Raw genomic sequence first — 16,249 nt, forward strand, 5'->3', positions numbered from 1 at the left:
AATCTTCATACTCAATTACATGTTTTTGTTTTTTTGGCACTTCAATGTTTATTTTGTTATTGTAAAAATGCCTAATTATTTTTTTTTTTTTTCTTTCCACAGATAATTTAAATCCTTACACACTGAAATTGTCTTTCTATACCCTCCCCAACCTGTGAAACCTGTGTCTAGAGGAGATTGTTCACCTGTTCTTTTTTTTTTTTTGTACTCTGATTACCAATGCCTTGCAATGATTGAATATTTTTGGGTGTTTTAAGCAGCATTGCAGGTTTTATTCTGATTTTTTTGAATCATATTTTAGTGTTTGAATACGATGCACAAATTCCGTCTTTAATAAATGAGAAATAAGATATCCCTGCTGACATTGGGAGTTTTGAACATGTCCCTGTTGGCAAAGAGGAAGGAAGAAGTTACCACGTGGCTGTCGCTGTAACAGCACCAAATGTGTTGTGCATTAGTGATACAAGTACACATGTGGCCCCAAGGGTGGAATGCTGCTCTTGTATAGTCATTTCGTATGGAAGCCAAATTTTGGATGGGATTGCAACTCGAAATAATTAATACAGAGAACAGTTTGTGACCTTTACAAAGTAATTTCTCTTGCAAATTGCACAAAAAATGATGTGCATCAATGTGTAGGGGGAGAGGAATGTGTCTACAATATCTAGAAATTGGCTATTTGGCTCACTGTGTTCCCCTGATTTGTAAATCTCCCCTGATAACATTGCTCCATATAGATGCTATATGTATGTGTACATAAAGAAATGCATTTCTCCAACCTTTAGCCACAGTCCCTGAGTTTATAGTGCTTCAAGACTCCATTTTCTGGTCCCACAGGGTTGCTAATGTGTTTTTAGAGTGAAAAAAATAAAACTGAGCTGTACTTGCCTTCCCTGGGTCCAGTGACCTAGATGATTCGATCTTTGATGTAAATTTACGTCATGACTCAATCGATGCAGCTCATCACTGACCTGCGCCTTTCAACAAAAACGGGAATTCTTAGAGTAGCATCACTGGACCTGGGAAGGGAAGTATTGTTTTTTTTGTTTGTTTTCTGCAAGTGCAACCCTAACAAAAATTTCATTCCTGCCGCCCCCCTTTAAATTACTGATACAGCACATATCTCCTTTACAACTGATTTTAGCAATTATTTGATTTATTTTTAATCACAATACTGCACACACAAGCTTTGTCAGATCCTATTGCGGAAGGACTGTATGAGATTGCGTGAGCCATTAATCTAATAGACATCACACACAGCAGAGCAGGGGCTGTCAGATTTCATGTGTGTGTGAGATCACCTCTCCAAGCATTGATTCTAGGGGAGATGAACACCATGCATACTAGGACAAATGGAGAATAGCACATATTTTTCAGAGAGAGATATCCTCTGCATGAAATCCGAGATATATGGAGTTACACTAGAGGCCTTATGGAGTCCATAGCTGCCCAACTACAATTCTGTACAAAACTGTCTGCGAACTCTGGGTGTAGCTATTGCTACAGTGACATGTAAAAGTGTGGGCACCCCTGGTCAAAATTACTGTTGTGAACAGTTAAGCAAGTTGAAGATGAAATGATCGCAAAAAAGGCCTAAAGTTAAAGATGACACATTTTCTGTGTATTTAAGGCTGGTTTCACACTTGCGTTTTTTTTGCGCTGTTTTAGTGCAAAAAAAAAGCATGCGTTTTTTTCCCTATACTTTAACAAGGGTGTGCATATGTGCGCATACACACGCGTTTGTACGCGTGTGTATGCGCATGCGTTTTTTGTAGTGTGCGCTCGGGCGCACAAAGTGCATCCTGTTGCAATTTTTGTGCGTCCGACTTGCTCCAAAAAACCGCATGCGCACGCAATGCATTTTTTACAGCAAATCACCCATTCTAGTCTATGGGTGCGCATACGTGCACATTGTAATGCGCACGTATGCGCAAAAAAAAGCATGCGTGTTTTTTTTTTTTTAAAATGCTCCAAACCCCCAAAAAAGCACACAAAAGCATGATGCGTTTTTTTCATGCGTTTGTGTGCGCAAAAAACACGCAGCAAAAAAACGCAAGTGTGAAAGTAGCCTTACGTAGAAAAAGTGTACATATATAATTTTCATCTTTTTAAATTTTAAAAATTACAAAAAGGAAAATAGGCCGCTGCTAAAGTTTGAGCACCCTGCATGGTTGATACCTAGTAGCACCCCCATTTGAAAGTATGACAGCTTGAAAATGTTTTTTGTAGCCCTACAAGAATCTTTCAATTCTTGTTTGAAGGATTTTCATCCATACTTTCTTGGAAAATTCTTAATGTTGTGAAATTCCTGGGTCGTCTTGCATGCCCTAGCCACACGGATCATTATCCATTTGTTGAAGCCATTCTCTTTTCAACTTCAGCTTATTTTTTATTTTTTTTAACAGATGGTGTTATGTTTGCATCAAGAATTTGTTGAAATTTCATTGAATCCATTCTTTCCTCCATCTGTGAAATGTTCCTCTTGCCATTGGCTGCAATACAACCCCAAAGCATGGTTGATCTAGCCCCATGCTTAAGAGTTGGTGAGATGTTCTTTTCCTGAAACTCTGGTGTCCTTTTTTTTCCCACACATACCGTTTGATCATTGTGGCCAAACAGTTCTATTTTAACCTCATCGGTCCACAGGATTTGTTTCTAAAATGCACTAGGATTGTTTAGATGTTCTTTTGAATACTTCTGATGGTGAATTTTATAGTGAGGATGCAGGAGATTTTTTTTTTTTTTTTTTTTTCTGGTGACACTTCCATGAAGATCATATTTCTGTAGGTGTCTCTGAACAGTAGAACAATATACCACAACTCCAGAATCTGCAAAATCTTTCTGAAGGTCTTTTGCAGTCAAGCAGGTGTTCAGATTTTCCTCTCTAGCAATCCTACAAGCGGCTCTCACTGAAATTTTGCTTGATCTTCTAGACCTTATCTTGACTTCCACTGTTTCTGTTAACTGACATTTCTTAATTACATTTCAAACTGAGGAAAGGGCAACTTGATAATGCTTTGCTATCTTCTTATAGCCTTCTCCTGCTTTGTGGGCCTCCACAATTTTCATTTTCAGAGTGCTAAGCAGCTGCTTAGAAGAACCCATGGGTGCTGTTTTTTTTGGCACAAGGTTATAGGAGGCTGGGCTTCTATAAAGTTGGGAAATTTCCATCACCTAGTGAACAAGTCATAACTCTTAACATGCTATTTAAGGTCTGAAACCTTGGTGATTTTTCTGAGTGCAGACATCTCCAAGGGTGGCCAAACTTTTGCATTGGACTATTTCCTTTTTGGAATTAAAAAATGACATATTTCTTTTTTTTGCTTACAATACAAAGGAAATGTGTCATCTTTTAACTTTAGGTCTTTTAGAGATTATTTCAACAAATTGCTTAACTGTTCACAATAACAGTAATTTTGACCAGGGGTGCCCAAATTGTTACATGCCATGATGTATATATTAAACCCTATTTGTAGTGCATAAAATGCATCATTTATTTTATATCTGCTAAATATCCAAGTCACATCCACTTATAAATGATTTACGGTTTATATAAAAAAGTTTCAATATTTGAGAGTATGTGAGCCATGCAGATATTACAGTTTATGAATAATCTTTCCTTCAATTACAACATTACCATTATAAACTTTTAGTTTAGTTTTTATTAAAATGGTCTTGCCTTTTGGGATCCTTCTCCCTTTCATTATCCATAGAGGGATGCTGCAAAAAGGATATATTAATTACAAAGCTGCTTACATCCATTATGTTCATAGAATCCATCTGACATCATTTTATAACATGTTTTCTCAGATCTGTAGCTGAAAAGGAGAATAAGAAAATTTAGTCTGAGCGTTCATGAGTTTTTTGGAACATTCCGTGGATTTTTATTTTCTCTCCACTCACAAGATCATGGTTTACATGGCCCATTTTTATTTTCCAGCATCTTGTATAATGATCCTTTCCATTTGATTGAGTTCTATAAAAGCACATACATGCCAGAAGTTGCCCGTTATAGATACTATTAGTATGATATTCTAACATAGACAATCGAAGTCCCATTTTGACCCTTCTCATAAGAGTTAATTGTGAAAAAAAACAGACTACTTGCAACTATACTTCCACAAAAAAATTCAAATTGCTGCATTATACACCCATAAAAGAAATGAATAGGGCATGAGGTCCAGGGACTTCTGGATCTGATCATTTCCATACTTTTTGTTATTGCATTGTGATGAGGAGTTGCCTCTTATATTGTAACCACAAGTTTTACTTTTGTATGTTCCATAATTCTAAATAGAATTCCCATTTGTGTATATTTCCCTATTTGCTATATTACATGTGATGTATAGCATTAGTTCAACTGATAATGCATTGAATAAATGTGGACTAGATGTTTTCTTTTTAATTGTGTGACTCTATCTGCAGTGTTTAGACACTTTTACTGCCATATACTATATATTTACTATTCAGATATGTAATGAAGTCAAATCTGCCTGAACCGTTCTTCAAACCACTTTCCAAAAATTTGTTCAGAGGCTGTGGTATTGAATACGGCAGTATGTGCCAATAGCTCTTCTGGCAAATCACACTACCAGTGTCTCTAGCAGGCAATGCCAAGCCACATGCCGTGTTCTGTATGTTTTCCCTTATGGTAAACAGCGTTTCTAGAAGACATACTATTAGTGATGCAAGGAAAAAATAAATTGCATAGTGAGTACAGTCATGGCCAAAAGTTTAGAGAATGACACAAATACTAATTTTTACAAAGTCTACTGCTTCATTTTTTCTAATGGCAATTTGCATATACTCCAGAATGTTATAGTGATCAGCTTAACAGCAATTACTTGCAAAGTCAATATTTGCCTAGAAAATGAACTTTATCCCGCAAAACACATTTCAACATCATTGCAGCCCTGCCTTAAAAGGACCAGCTAACATCGTTTCAGTGATTGCTCCGTTAACACAGGTGTGGGTGTTGATGAGGACAGGGCTGGAGATCAATCTGTCATGATTAAGTAACACCACTGGACACTTTAAAAGGAGGCTGGTGCTTGGCATCATTGTTTCTCTTCTGTTAACCATGGTTATCTCTAAAGAAACACGTGCAGTCATCATTGCACTGCACAAAAATGGCCTAACAGGGAAGAGTATCGCAGCTAGAAAGATTGCACCTCAGTCAACAATCTATCGCATCATCAAGAACTTCAAGGAGAGAGGTTCCCTTGTTGCCAAAAAGGCTCCAGGGCGCCCAAGAAAGACCAGCAAGCGCCAGGACCGTCTCTTAAGTGTTTCAGCTGCGGGATCGGGCTACCAGCAGTGCAGAGCTTGCTCAGGAATGGCAGCAGGCAGGTGTGAGTGCATCTGCACGCACTGTGAGGCGGAGACTCTTAGAGCAAGGCCTGGTCTCAAGGAGGGCAGCAAAAAAGCCACTTCTCTCCAGAAAAAACATCATGGACAGACTGATATTCTGCAAGAGGTACAGGGAGTGGACTGCTGAGGACTGGGGTAAAGTCATTTTCTCTGATGAATCCCCTTTTCGATTGTTTGGGACATCTGGAAAACGGCTTATTCGGAGAAGACCAGGTGAGCGCTACCACGTCTTGTCTCATGCCAGCTGTCAAGCATCCTGAAACCATTCATGTGTGGGGTTGCTTCTCAGCCAAGGGAACGGGCTCTCTCTCAGTCTTGCCTAAAAACACAGCCATGAATAAAGAATGGTACCAGAATGTCCTCCAAGAGCAACTTCTCCCAACCGTCCAAGAGCAGTTTGGCGATCAACAATGCCTTTTTCAACATGATGGAGCACCTTGCCATAAAGCAAAGGTGATAACTAAATGGCTCAGGGAACAAAACAGAGATTTTGGGACCATGGCCTGGAAACTCCCCAGATCTTAATCCCATTGAGAACTTGTGGTCAATCATCAAGAGACGGGTGGACAAACAAAATCCTTCAAATTCAGACAAAATAAAAGCATTGATTTTGCAAGAATGGACTGCTATCAGTCAGGATTTGATCCAGAAGTTGATTGAGAGCATGCCAGGGAGAATTGCTGAGGTCCTGAAGAAGGGTCAACACTGCAAATATTGACTTGCTGCATTAACTCATTCTGTCAATATAACCTTTTGTTACTCATAATATGATTGCAATTATATTTCTGTATGTGATAAAAACATCTGACAAACACACACAAAAACCAGAGGGCAGCAGATCATGTGAAAATATAATATTTGTGTCATTCTCTAAACTTTTGGCCATGACTAGTACACAAATAAGTCAGTTTTTTTTACTTTATACCCTATTAAAAGTGGAAATTTGGAGATTGAGGATATGTTCACTTAACTATATTTTTGGTCCAAGTACTGTCCATGAAATATAAGAACTGACCTCATATAGACAACACTAGGACCAATTACTCTGTCGCCTAATTGGGGGACACAGAACCGTGGGTGTTATGCTGATGTCCACTAGGAGGCGACACTATGCATAATCTGAAAAAGATCAATTTTGGCTCCTCCTCTGCAGTATACACCCCTGGACGGCGTCAGCCTTCTCCAGTTTTTGCTTAGTGTCGCAAGGAGGCATACCTAAGATTTTTTTTTTTAATCCGTTTTTTCCTTGATTTTTTTTCAACGGACTACAGATGAAGAAAAGCGGGTCTCCAGCGAGACTCCCGGCATGGCTCCCTCCTCGGTCCCCTATTAAGGGGTACCCGGTTGCGGTCGAGATGACTCTTCCCCATGTCGCTCCTTCCCCAGTCCCTCGGGTACTGGTTCGAAGTCGAGACCCCCCTCCTTCCCCAGTTCCCTTGGGCTCTGGGTTGAGGATAGGATGAAGCCCCCTGACTGTGACAGCAGCACCCTCCCTAATCCCCCTTTGGGGGCATTAGGTTGAGACACCGCAAGTAGGGCCTGTACCAGGCACCATTCGACAACTTATAAGTCAAGGGACCCCAGCTCAGCTGTGGGCTCCTGATGGGACTGGGGGAGGTGCTAGCAGGCATGGCACTTGTCAGAGACAGGGCTCCCTGCGTACGCGGCAGCATCAGCTGCATGGCGCCTCAAAGGGACCCCTCACAGGGCCCAGGTTGCGCTCATGACCCCACCGCTAGCCTACCGTTCAATCCGGGGGGGGGTCTGGTTTGAATCCAACTCCCCCGGACAACCGCGCCGTCCTGGAGCCCTTCTGGGCATGAGGTATCAAATTTAGGCCGCGGCTTCGGCCTAGCCGAAGTCGCCGCCTTATGCCCGCCCCCCGGATGACGAAAATGACACTGCAGTGTCATGGAAGGGGCGGATCGAGACAGGAAGGGCACGCTTTTACATAGCTCCGCGCACCCTTTTCAGCTCTCCGCCCCTTCCCCCTCCACCTCAGAATTCCAGTGGCCATCTTGCTGCACCTGAAGACATAGCTGAAGGCAGCACAGCGGTCTCTGGGGGGCACAGGACTGGGATTTATCAGCGCTGGACCTAGGGGGCGCACCGGTGGGGTAAGATCACAGCTGGGTTCTTTGTACTCAGCTGTGAGTTCATATAACCTATAACGCTCCCCTACTCCTTTTCCTCTGCGTAGATGCCCCTGTAGGGCCTCTGCTAATCAGCCTCTAGGCACTATGTCGGGCTCAAGGAAAAGGACCAGGCAAGACTGTTTTTATGCAGTCTGCAAGGCCACTCTCCCCAGCGGCAGCACATACCCGCACTGCCGGGACTGTACCCAAAACACAGGATCAGAACCCCAAGAAGTCTCTACCAACGCTTCTGCGACCGCTACTGCGCCAGAATGGGCGACTCAGATGTCACAGTCTATGAGTGTCTATAGATAACCTGACCTCCACACTACTGCAGGGTCATGTCTCGGCTATGAACGTTACCCAGCAAAGGGACATCCGGTCTCAGGGACAGGCCGCTTCCGACAGTTTGAGACGTAAGCGGACCCACAGGTCGCGTTCATCTGCGTCCTCACATAGCACTAGGTCATCCCCCTCCAGGGAGAAACACAGTGGCTCCAGGTCACCGAGATCGTCCCCTGATAGAGAAAGATAATGCGGATCTCCACAACGATCCCAGACCACAGAACACCTCCGCCCTAGTTCGCCCGCTAGGGAGCTCCTTAGCGATGCGCAAGACTCAGAGGGCATATGTGATTCTAACTCAGATAATGAAACAGAACCTTCTGGTCCCTTGTCCCCCTAGCAATATGGCGCTAGTTGAGGATATAATCTCTTCCATCCTTCGGGTGCTGGACATTTCTGATCCAACCCCGGAAGCACCAGAACACAAGATTTCCTTCGAAAGTGTTCAGAAACCATCTCAGGTCGTCCCTAATCACACGGAATTTCAAAAAATACTTTCTAAGCATTTTTCGCAGCCTGAGAAAAAATTTGCCAATCCCAAATACTTGGAAGCAAAGTACCCCTTCCCACAGAAGGACACTAAGGATTGGACAGATCCGCCTGAAGTGGACCCTCCAGTCTCTAGGCTGGCAGCACAAACACTTCTCTCACTGCCGGACAGCTCAACCCTCAAGGACGCAGCAGACAGGTAGAACGCATGGCTCGTTCAATCTTCGAAGCGGCGGGTGCCTCTCTGGCTCCCGCATTTGCTTCAGTTTGGGCAGCCAAGGCCATTATGGCTGGGCTAATCTCTTGCAACAGGGCCTCCAAGCTTCAAACCCTCAGCTGGCGGACCAGGCGGTGCAAATTGCAGTAGTGGCAGATTACATGGTCCATGCAGCGTTGGATTCTGCAAGAGGGAATAGCATCAAACGCCATCACAATCCGGTATATTCTCTGGCTGAGAGAATGGAAGGCAGATGCGGCCTCAAAAAAGTCCCTAACAAATCTCCCGTACTTCAGTGGACGTCTTTTCGGTGAAAAGCTGGATACAATGATATCCAATGCTACCGGGGGTAAAAGTACTCTCCCTCAACTAAAACCAAAACGCACGTTTAAAAGACGTAATCAATATGGTTTCCAATCCTTTCGGAATTCTTCAGGCTGGTCCGTTTCGCGCCCAGCACAAAATTGTAACCGCTCCCCCTGCAGAGACAACACACGGGCGGCACAGAGGCCGGACAGGAACTGGCAGTCAAAAGCAAGCCAGGCAAAATCCAAAAGGAGGAAAAGCTCAGACTTTCCCCTCATCATGACTCATGCCCCTCCTGAAGACACCCCACTTGTAGGCGGACGACTGCTCTTTCAGCAGGTCTGGCTGCCTATTACAGAAGACAAGTGGGTCAAGGAAATAGTGTCTTCAGGATACAAGATCGAGTTTACTACCAGCCCACCGCACAGGTTCTTTCTCTTCGTTCCCCCAAAACCTCCACTCAAAGCTCAAGCCTTCCATCAATCTGTTTCTTCCCTCCTGCAAGCAGGAGTCATAGTACCGGTTCCAGCAGATGAGCGCTTCCGAGGGTTCTACTCCAATCTGTTCGTGGTGCCCAAGAAGGGAGGCAGCGTCTGACCCATACTAGACCTCAAGCAACTCAACAAGTATGTTCGAGTTGGTCACTTTGACCGGAGGGATTCCATGCGAATCGTTGCGTCCATGGACAAAGGAGAATATCTCGCCTCCATAGACATACAGGACGCATACCTGCATATACCGATTGCTCCCGCCCTTCAGAGATTTCTCAGATTCGCAATCAACCAAGACCATTACCAGTTTGTGGCCCTCCCGTTCGGTCTCGCCATGGCTCCCAGAACATTTACAAAGGTCACGGCAGCTACCATGGACGTTTTACACTCCAGAGGCATAGTAGTCATTCCATACCTGGACAACCTTCTCATCTAGGCCCCCACCCTCAAGGACTGAGAGGTCAACGTCTCAATCACAATCGACACTGAGTCGCCTGGGATGGTTAGTCAATTTACAGAAGTCCTCGACTACCCCGAGTCAGTCTCTGGCCTTCCTGGGGATGCTATTCGACACCTCCAGGGGTCTGGAGATCCTCCCCAGGGACAAGGCACTGGCCCTCCGTTTGGGAGTTCGCACTCTCGTCCGCAAGTCCCTCCGATCTCTCTGGTATGCCATGAGAGTACTTGGCAGGATGGCAGCAGCAATGGAGGCGGTACCATTTGCCCAGTTTCACCTCAGACCCCTTCAACTTGCTATCAAGTCCTGGGACAGGAATCCGTTCTCCCTTGACAGGGAGTTTCGGTTATCATCGAAAACCAGGAGGTCCCTGCACTGGTGGCTCAAGCCAACCTCACTTGCAAGGGGAAAATCCTCTCTCTCCCGTCAATGGAAGGTTTTGACCACCGACGCAAGCCTTACGGTTTGGGGCGCAGTGCACCTACATCAGAGCGCAAGGCAAGTGGTCACCAATGGAAGCGACCATTCCCATCAACATCCTGGAAATCCGGGCCATCTTCCTGGCATTGAAAGCCTTTCATCACTTGCTAGCAGACTCATCAGAGTACAGTTGGACAATGCCACGGCAGTGGCATACGTGAACCATCAAGGCGGGACCCGCAGCATCCAGGCGATGACCGAAGTAACACGTATCCTACACTGGGCAGAGGATGCGAGGTCGGTACTCTCTGCGGTCCACATTCCGGGTGTGGACAACTGGGAAGCCGACTATCTCAGCAGACAAGGAATGGACTCGGGGGAGTGGTCTCTCCATCCCGAAGTTTTTTGTCAGATCTGCCACTGCTGGGGGACCCCGGACATGGATCTGATGGCATCCCATCTCAATTCCAAGGTTCCCAATTTCATGGCCAGGATGCGCGATCCACAGTCGCTCGGAGCAGATGCCCTGGTTCAGGACTGGACCCAGTTACAGCTTCTGTACATTTTTCCACCCCTCCTCCTGATCTCCAGAGTCCTGAGGAAGATCAAACAAGAGGGAGTTCCCACCATCCTGATCGCTCCAGACTGCCCCAGGCGTACATGGTACGCAGACGTCGTGCAACTCACAGCAGACGCTCCCTGGCGTCTCCCCACACGTCCCGACCTGTCACAAGGCCCGTTCTTCCACCAGAACTCAGGGGCTCTCAATTTGACGGCATGGCCATTGAGATCTGGGTTTTGACCCAAGCAGGTTTTTCACCAGACGTCGTTAAAACCATGATCAGGGCTCGAAAGCCAGCTTCAGCCAGGATTTACTATCGTACCTGGAAGGCTTTCTTCACATGGTGCGAATCTCGTGGACAGATCCCACTCCCCTTCTCTCTTCCAAAGGTCCTCGGTTTCCTTCAGTCAGGCCTGGACGCCAGGCTATCCCTGGGCTCGCTTAAGAGCCAGGTGTCAGCGCTTTCAGTGCTCTTTCAGAGGCTTATTGCTAACAAGCCGCAAGTGAGGACTTTTCTCCAAGGGGTTTCCCGATTGGTTCCCCCCTACAAACATCCATTGGAGACGTTGGACCTCAACCTGGTCTTGACAGCATTGCAGACACCTCCTTTCGAACCCCTTAAGGAGGTCTCACTCCGCCTTCTATCACAGAAGGTGGTTTTTCTGGTGGCAGTCACCTCGCTACGCAGGGTGTCCGAACTTTCAGCACTTTCCTGCAGGCAACCCTTCCTGGTTTTCCATCTGGACAAGGTGGTTCTCCGTACAGTCCCATCCTTCCTTCTGAAGGTTGTGTCCAGCTTCCACCTCAATGAGGAAATCTCACTACCATCTCTTTGCCCGGTTCCCGTTCATAGAGTGGAGAAGGCTCTGCATACGCTTGACCTTGTCAGGGCATTGCGTATTTACGTGTCTAGGACTGCTCCCTTCCGGAAGTCTGATTCACTTTTCCTTCTTCCGGAAGGCGTTCACAAGGGCCTACCGGCTTCCAAGGCCACCCTTGCTAAGTGGATCAAGTCCACCATACAAGAGGCTTACCGCCTTAACAATTCTCTTCCGGCCGGTATCACGGCACACTTACGCGGGCGGTAGGGGCCTCTTGGGCCATTCGGCATCAAGCCTCGGCACATCAAGTGTGTAAGGCAGCCACTTGGACTAGCCTGCACACATTTACAAAACACTATAGAGGGCATACGCAGTCCTCAGCAGATATGAGCCTGGGTAGACTGGTCCTGCATGCGGCAGTACCCCAAATCTATGGGACTGTCAGCACAATATTCGTCCACTGCTTCCCACCCAGGGACTGCTTTGGGATGTCCCACGGTTCTGTGTCCCCCAATTAGGCGACAGTAAATGAGATTTTTGTGTACTCACCGTAAAATCTCTTTCTCTTAGCCTTTAATTGGGGGACACATTTCCCACCCTGTTGCCCTTGCGGGCTGTTGTTACTGTTGGGTTCTCATTGTTGTTTGAGCTTGTTTATAATAGCCTTTTTACATTCATGGTTATGTTTCTGGTATATTCCTCCTAATGCTTTTGCACAAAACTGGAGAAGGCTGATGCCGTCCAGGGGTGTATACTGCAGAGGAGGAGCCAAAGTTAATCTTTTTCAGATTATGCATAGTGTCGCCTCCTAGTGGACAGCAGCATAACACCCACGGTTCTGTGTCCCCCAATTAAAGGCTAAGAGAAAGAGATTTTATGGTGAGTACACAAAAATCTCCTTTTTTCTTCTTAATTGGGCTGTTTACATGACAAGTAACCCTTCACAACAGCACTATAGGGAGGCTGAGTCCAGGCCCTAATGCGGACTAGATATGAACATAAGGATGAGTGACCTCATGGAGATCAACATCCAACACTGCGGAGACACCATCACATGTTTCTCAACGCAGTGATCTAGAGCAATGCCCCCATCCCTTATGGGAAATATGCAAAAGCATGTAAATCAACAGCCGCGGAGACACCATCACATGTTTCTCAACGCAAGCAATGACTAGCCTGGTCTTTCCCCGGGAAGGAACAACCACGGGAAGGGCAGTCTCCAATGAAGGAAACCACCTATGCCAAAACATGGTATCCATCCACAGACAGCTGTTTCGGGGTATTGCCCCTCATCAGTGTGGAGTAGGAAACTGGCTAGTAGGAGCAATGCCTAGTGAAAGGCTATGAACATAAGGATGAGTGACCTCATGGAGATCAACATCCAACACTGCGGAGACACCATCACATGTTTCTCAACGCAGTGATCTAGAGCAATGCCCCCATCCCTTATGGGAAATATGCAAAAGCATGTAAATCAACAGCCGCGGAGACACCATCACATGTTTCTCAACGCAAGCAATGACTAGCCAGGTCTTTCCCCGGGAAGGAACAACCACGGGAAGGGCAGTCTCCAATGAAGGAAACCACCTATGCCAAAACATGGTATCCATCCACAGACAGCTGTTTCGGGGTATTGCCCCTCATCAGTGTGGAGTAGGAAACTGGCTAGTAGGAGCAATGCCTAGTGAAAGGCTATGAATATAAGGATGAGTGACCTCATGGAGATCAACATCCAACACTGCGGAGACACCATCACATGTTTCTCAACGCAGTGATCTAGAGCAATGCCCCCATCCCTTATGGGAAATATGCAAAAGCATGTAAATCAACAGCCGCGGAGACACCATCACATGTTTCTCAACGCAAGCAATGACTAGCCAGGTCTTTCCCCGGGAAGGAACAACCACGGGAAGGGCAGTCTCCAATGAAGGAAACCACCTATGCCAAAACATGGTATCCATCCACAGACAGCTGTTTCGGGGTATTGCCCCTCCTCAGTGTGGAGTAGGAAACTGGCTAGTAGGAGCAATGCCTAGTGAAAGGCTATGAACATAAGGATGAGTGACCTCATGGAGATCAACATCCAACACTGCGGAGACACCATCACATGTTTCTCAACGCAGTGATCTAGAGCAATGCCCCCATCCCTTATGGGAAATATGCAAAAGCATGTAAATCAACAGCCGCGGAGACACCATCACATGTTTCTCAACGCAAGCAATGACTAGCCAGGTCTTTCCCCGGGAAGGAACAACCACGGGAAGGGCAGTCTCCAATGAAGGAAACCACCTATGCCAAAACATGGTATCCATCCACAGACAGCTGTTTCGGGGTATTGCCCCTCATCAGTGTGGAGTAGGAAACTGGCTAGTAGGAGCAATGCCTAGTGAAAGGCTATGAACATAAGGATGAGTGACCTCATGGAGATCAACATCCAACACTGCGGAGACACCATCACATGTTTCTCAACGCAGTGATCTAGAGCAATGCCCCCATCCCTTATGGGAAATATGCAAAAGCATGTAAATCAACAGCCGCGGAGACACCATCACATGTTTCTCAACGCAAGCAATGACTAGCCAGGTCTTTCCCCGGGAAGGAACAACCACGGGAAGGGCAGTCTCCAATGAAGGAAACCACCTATGCCAAAACATGGTATCCATCCACAGACAGCTGTTTCGGGGTATTGCCCCTCATCAGTGTGGAGTAGGAAACTGGCTAGTAGGAGCAATGCCTAGTGAAAGGCTATGAACATAAGGATGAGTGACCTCATGGAGATCAACATCCAACACTGCGGAGACACCATCACATGTTTCTCAACGCAGTGATCTAGAGCAATGCCCCCATCCCTTATGGGAAATATGCAAAAGCATGTAAATCAACAGCCGCGGAGACACCATCACATGTTTCTCAACGCAAGCAATGACTAGCCAGGTCTTTCCCCGGGAAGGAACAACCACGGGAAGGGCAGTCTCCAATGAAGGAAACCACCTATGCCAAAACATGGTATCCATCCACAGACAGCTGTTTCGGGGTATTGCCCCTCATCAGTGTGGAGTAGGAAACTGGCTAGTAGGAGCAATGCCTAGTGAAAGGCTATGAACATAAGGATGAGTGACCTCATGGAGATCAACATCCAACACTGCGGAGACACCATCACATGTTTCTCAACGCAGTGATCTAGAGCAATGCCCCCATCCCTTATGGGAAATATGCAAAAGCATGTAAATCAACAGCCGCGGAGACACCATCACATGTTTCTCAACGCAAGCAATGACTAGCCAGGTCTTTCCCCGGGAAGGAACAACCACGGGAAGGGCAGTCTCCAATGAAGGAAACCACCTATGCCAAAACATGGTATCCATCCACAGACAGCTGTTTCGGGGTATTGCCCCTCATCAGTGTGGAGTAGGAAACTGGCTAGTAGGAGCAATGCCTAGTGAAAGGCTATGAATATAAGGATGAGTGACCTCATGGAGATCAACATCCAACACTGCGGAGACACCATCACATGTTTCTCAACGCAGTGATCTAGAGCAATGCCCCCATCCCTTATGGGAAATATGCAAAAGCATGTAAATCAACAGCCGCGGAGACACCATCACATGTTTCTCAACGCAAGCAATGACTAGCCAGGTCTTTCCCCGGGAAGGAACAACCACGGGAAGGGCAGTCTCCAATGAAGGAAACCACCTATGCCAAAACATGGTATCCATCCACAGACAGCTGTTTCGGGGTATTGCCCCTCCTCAGTGTGGAGTAGGAAACTGGCTAGTAGGAGCAATGCCTAGTGAAAGGCTATGAACATAAGGATGAGTGACCTCATGGAGATCAACATCCAACACTGCGGAGACACCATCACATGTTTCTCAACGCAGTGATCTAGAGCAATGCCCCCATCCCTTATGGGAAATATGCAAAAGCATGTAAATCAACAGCCGCGGAGACACCATCACATGTTTCTCAACGCAAGCAATGACTAGCCAGGTCTTTCCCCGGGAAGGAACAACCACGGGAAGGGCAGTCTCCAATGAAGGAAACCACCTATGCCAAAACATGGTATCCATCCACAGACAGCTGTTTCGGGGTATTGCCCCTCATCAGTGTGGAGTAGGAAACTGGCTAGTAGGAGCAATGCCTAGTGAAAGGCTATGAACATAAGGATGAGTGACCTCATGGAGATCAACATCCAACACTGCGGAGACACCATCACATGTTTCTCAACGCAGTGATCTAGAGCAATGCCCCCATCCCTTATGGGAAATATGCAAAAGCATGTAAATCAACAGCCGCGGAGACACCATCACATGTTTCTCAACGCAAGCAATGACTAGCCAGGTCTTTCCCCGGGAAGGAACAACCACGGGAAGGGCAGTCTCCAATGAAGGAAACCACCTATGCCAAAACATGGTATCCATCCACAGACAGCTGTTTCGGGGTATTGCCCCTCATCAGTGTGGAGTAGGAAACTGGCTAGTAGGAGCAATGCCTAGTGAAAGGCTATGAATATAAGGATGAGTGACCTCATGGAGATCAACATCCAACACTGCGGAGACACCATCACATGTTTCTCAACGCAGTGATCTAGAGCAATGCCCCCATCCCTTATGGGAAATATGCAAAAGCATGTAAATCA

The 16,249-nt window shown here is 46.3% G+C and overlaps 1 protein-coding gene across 16 annotated transcripts in view; it reads left to right on the forward strand.

Moving 5' to 3' along the window:
• Nucleotides 1-4,405, forward strand: part of LOC141063498 (heterogeneous nuclear ribonucleoprotein L-like) — a 187,943-nt gene extending 183,538 nt beyond the window's left edge. For all 16 annotated transcript variants that reach the window (XM_073557582.1, XM_073557574.1, XM_073557570.1 and 13 more), the window contains one exon: nt 103-4,405. In XM_073557582.1, the coding sequence (XP_073413683.1) occupies nt 103-158 (56 nt within the window). In that variant the 3' untranslated portion in view covers nt 159-4,405. The remainder of the gene's footprint in view (nt 1-102) is intronic.
• The last annotated feature ends 11,844 nt before the right edge of the window (nt 4,406-16,249 follow it).

The sequence above is a fragment of the Dendrobates tinctorius genome, unplaced genomic scaffold (assembly GCF_039654945.1).
Source record: "Dendrobates tinctorius isolate UK_male_01 unplaced genomic scaffold, ASM3965494v1 ptg000250l, whole genome shotgun sequence".
In the NCBI taxonomy this organism is placed as follows: domain Eukaryota; kingdom Metazoa; phylum Chordata; class Amphibia; order Anura; family Dendrobatidae; genus Dendrobates; species Dendrobates tinctorius.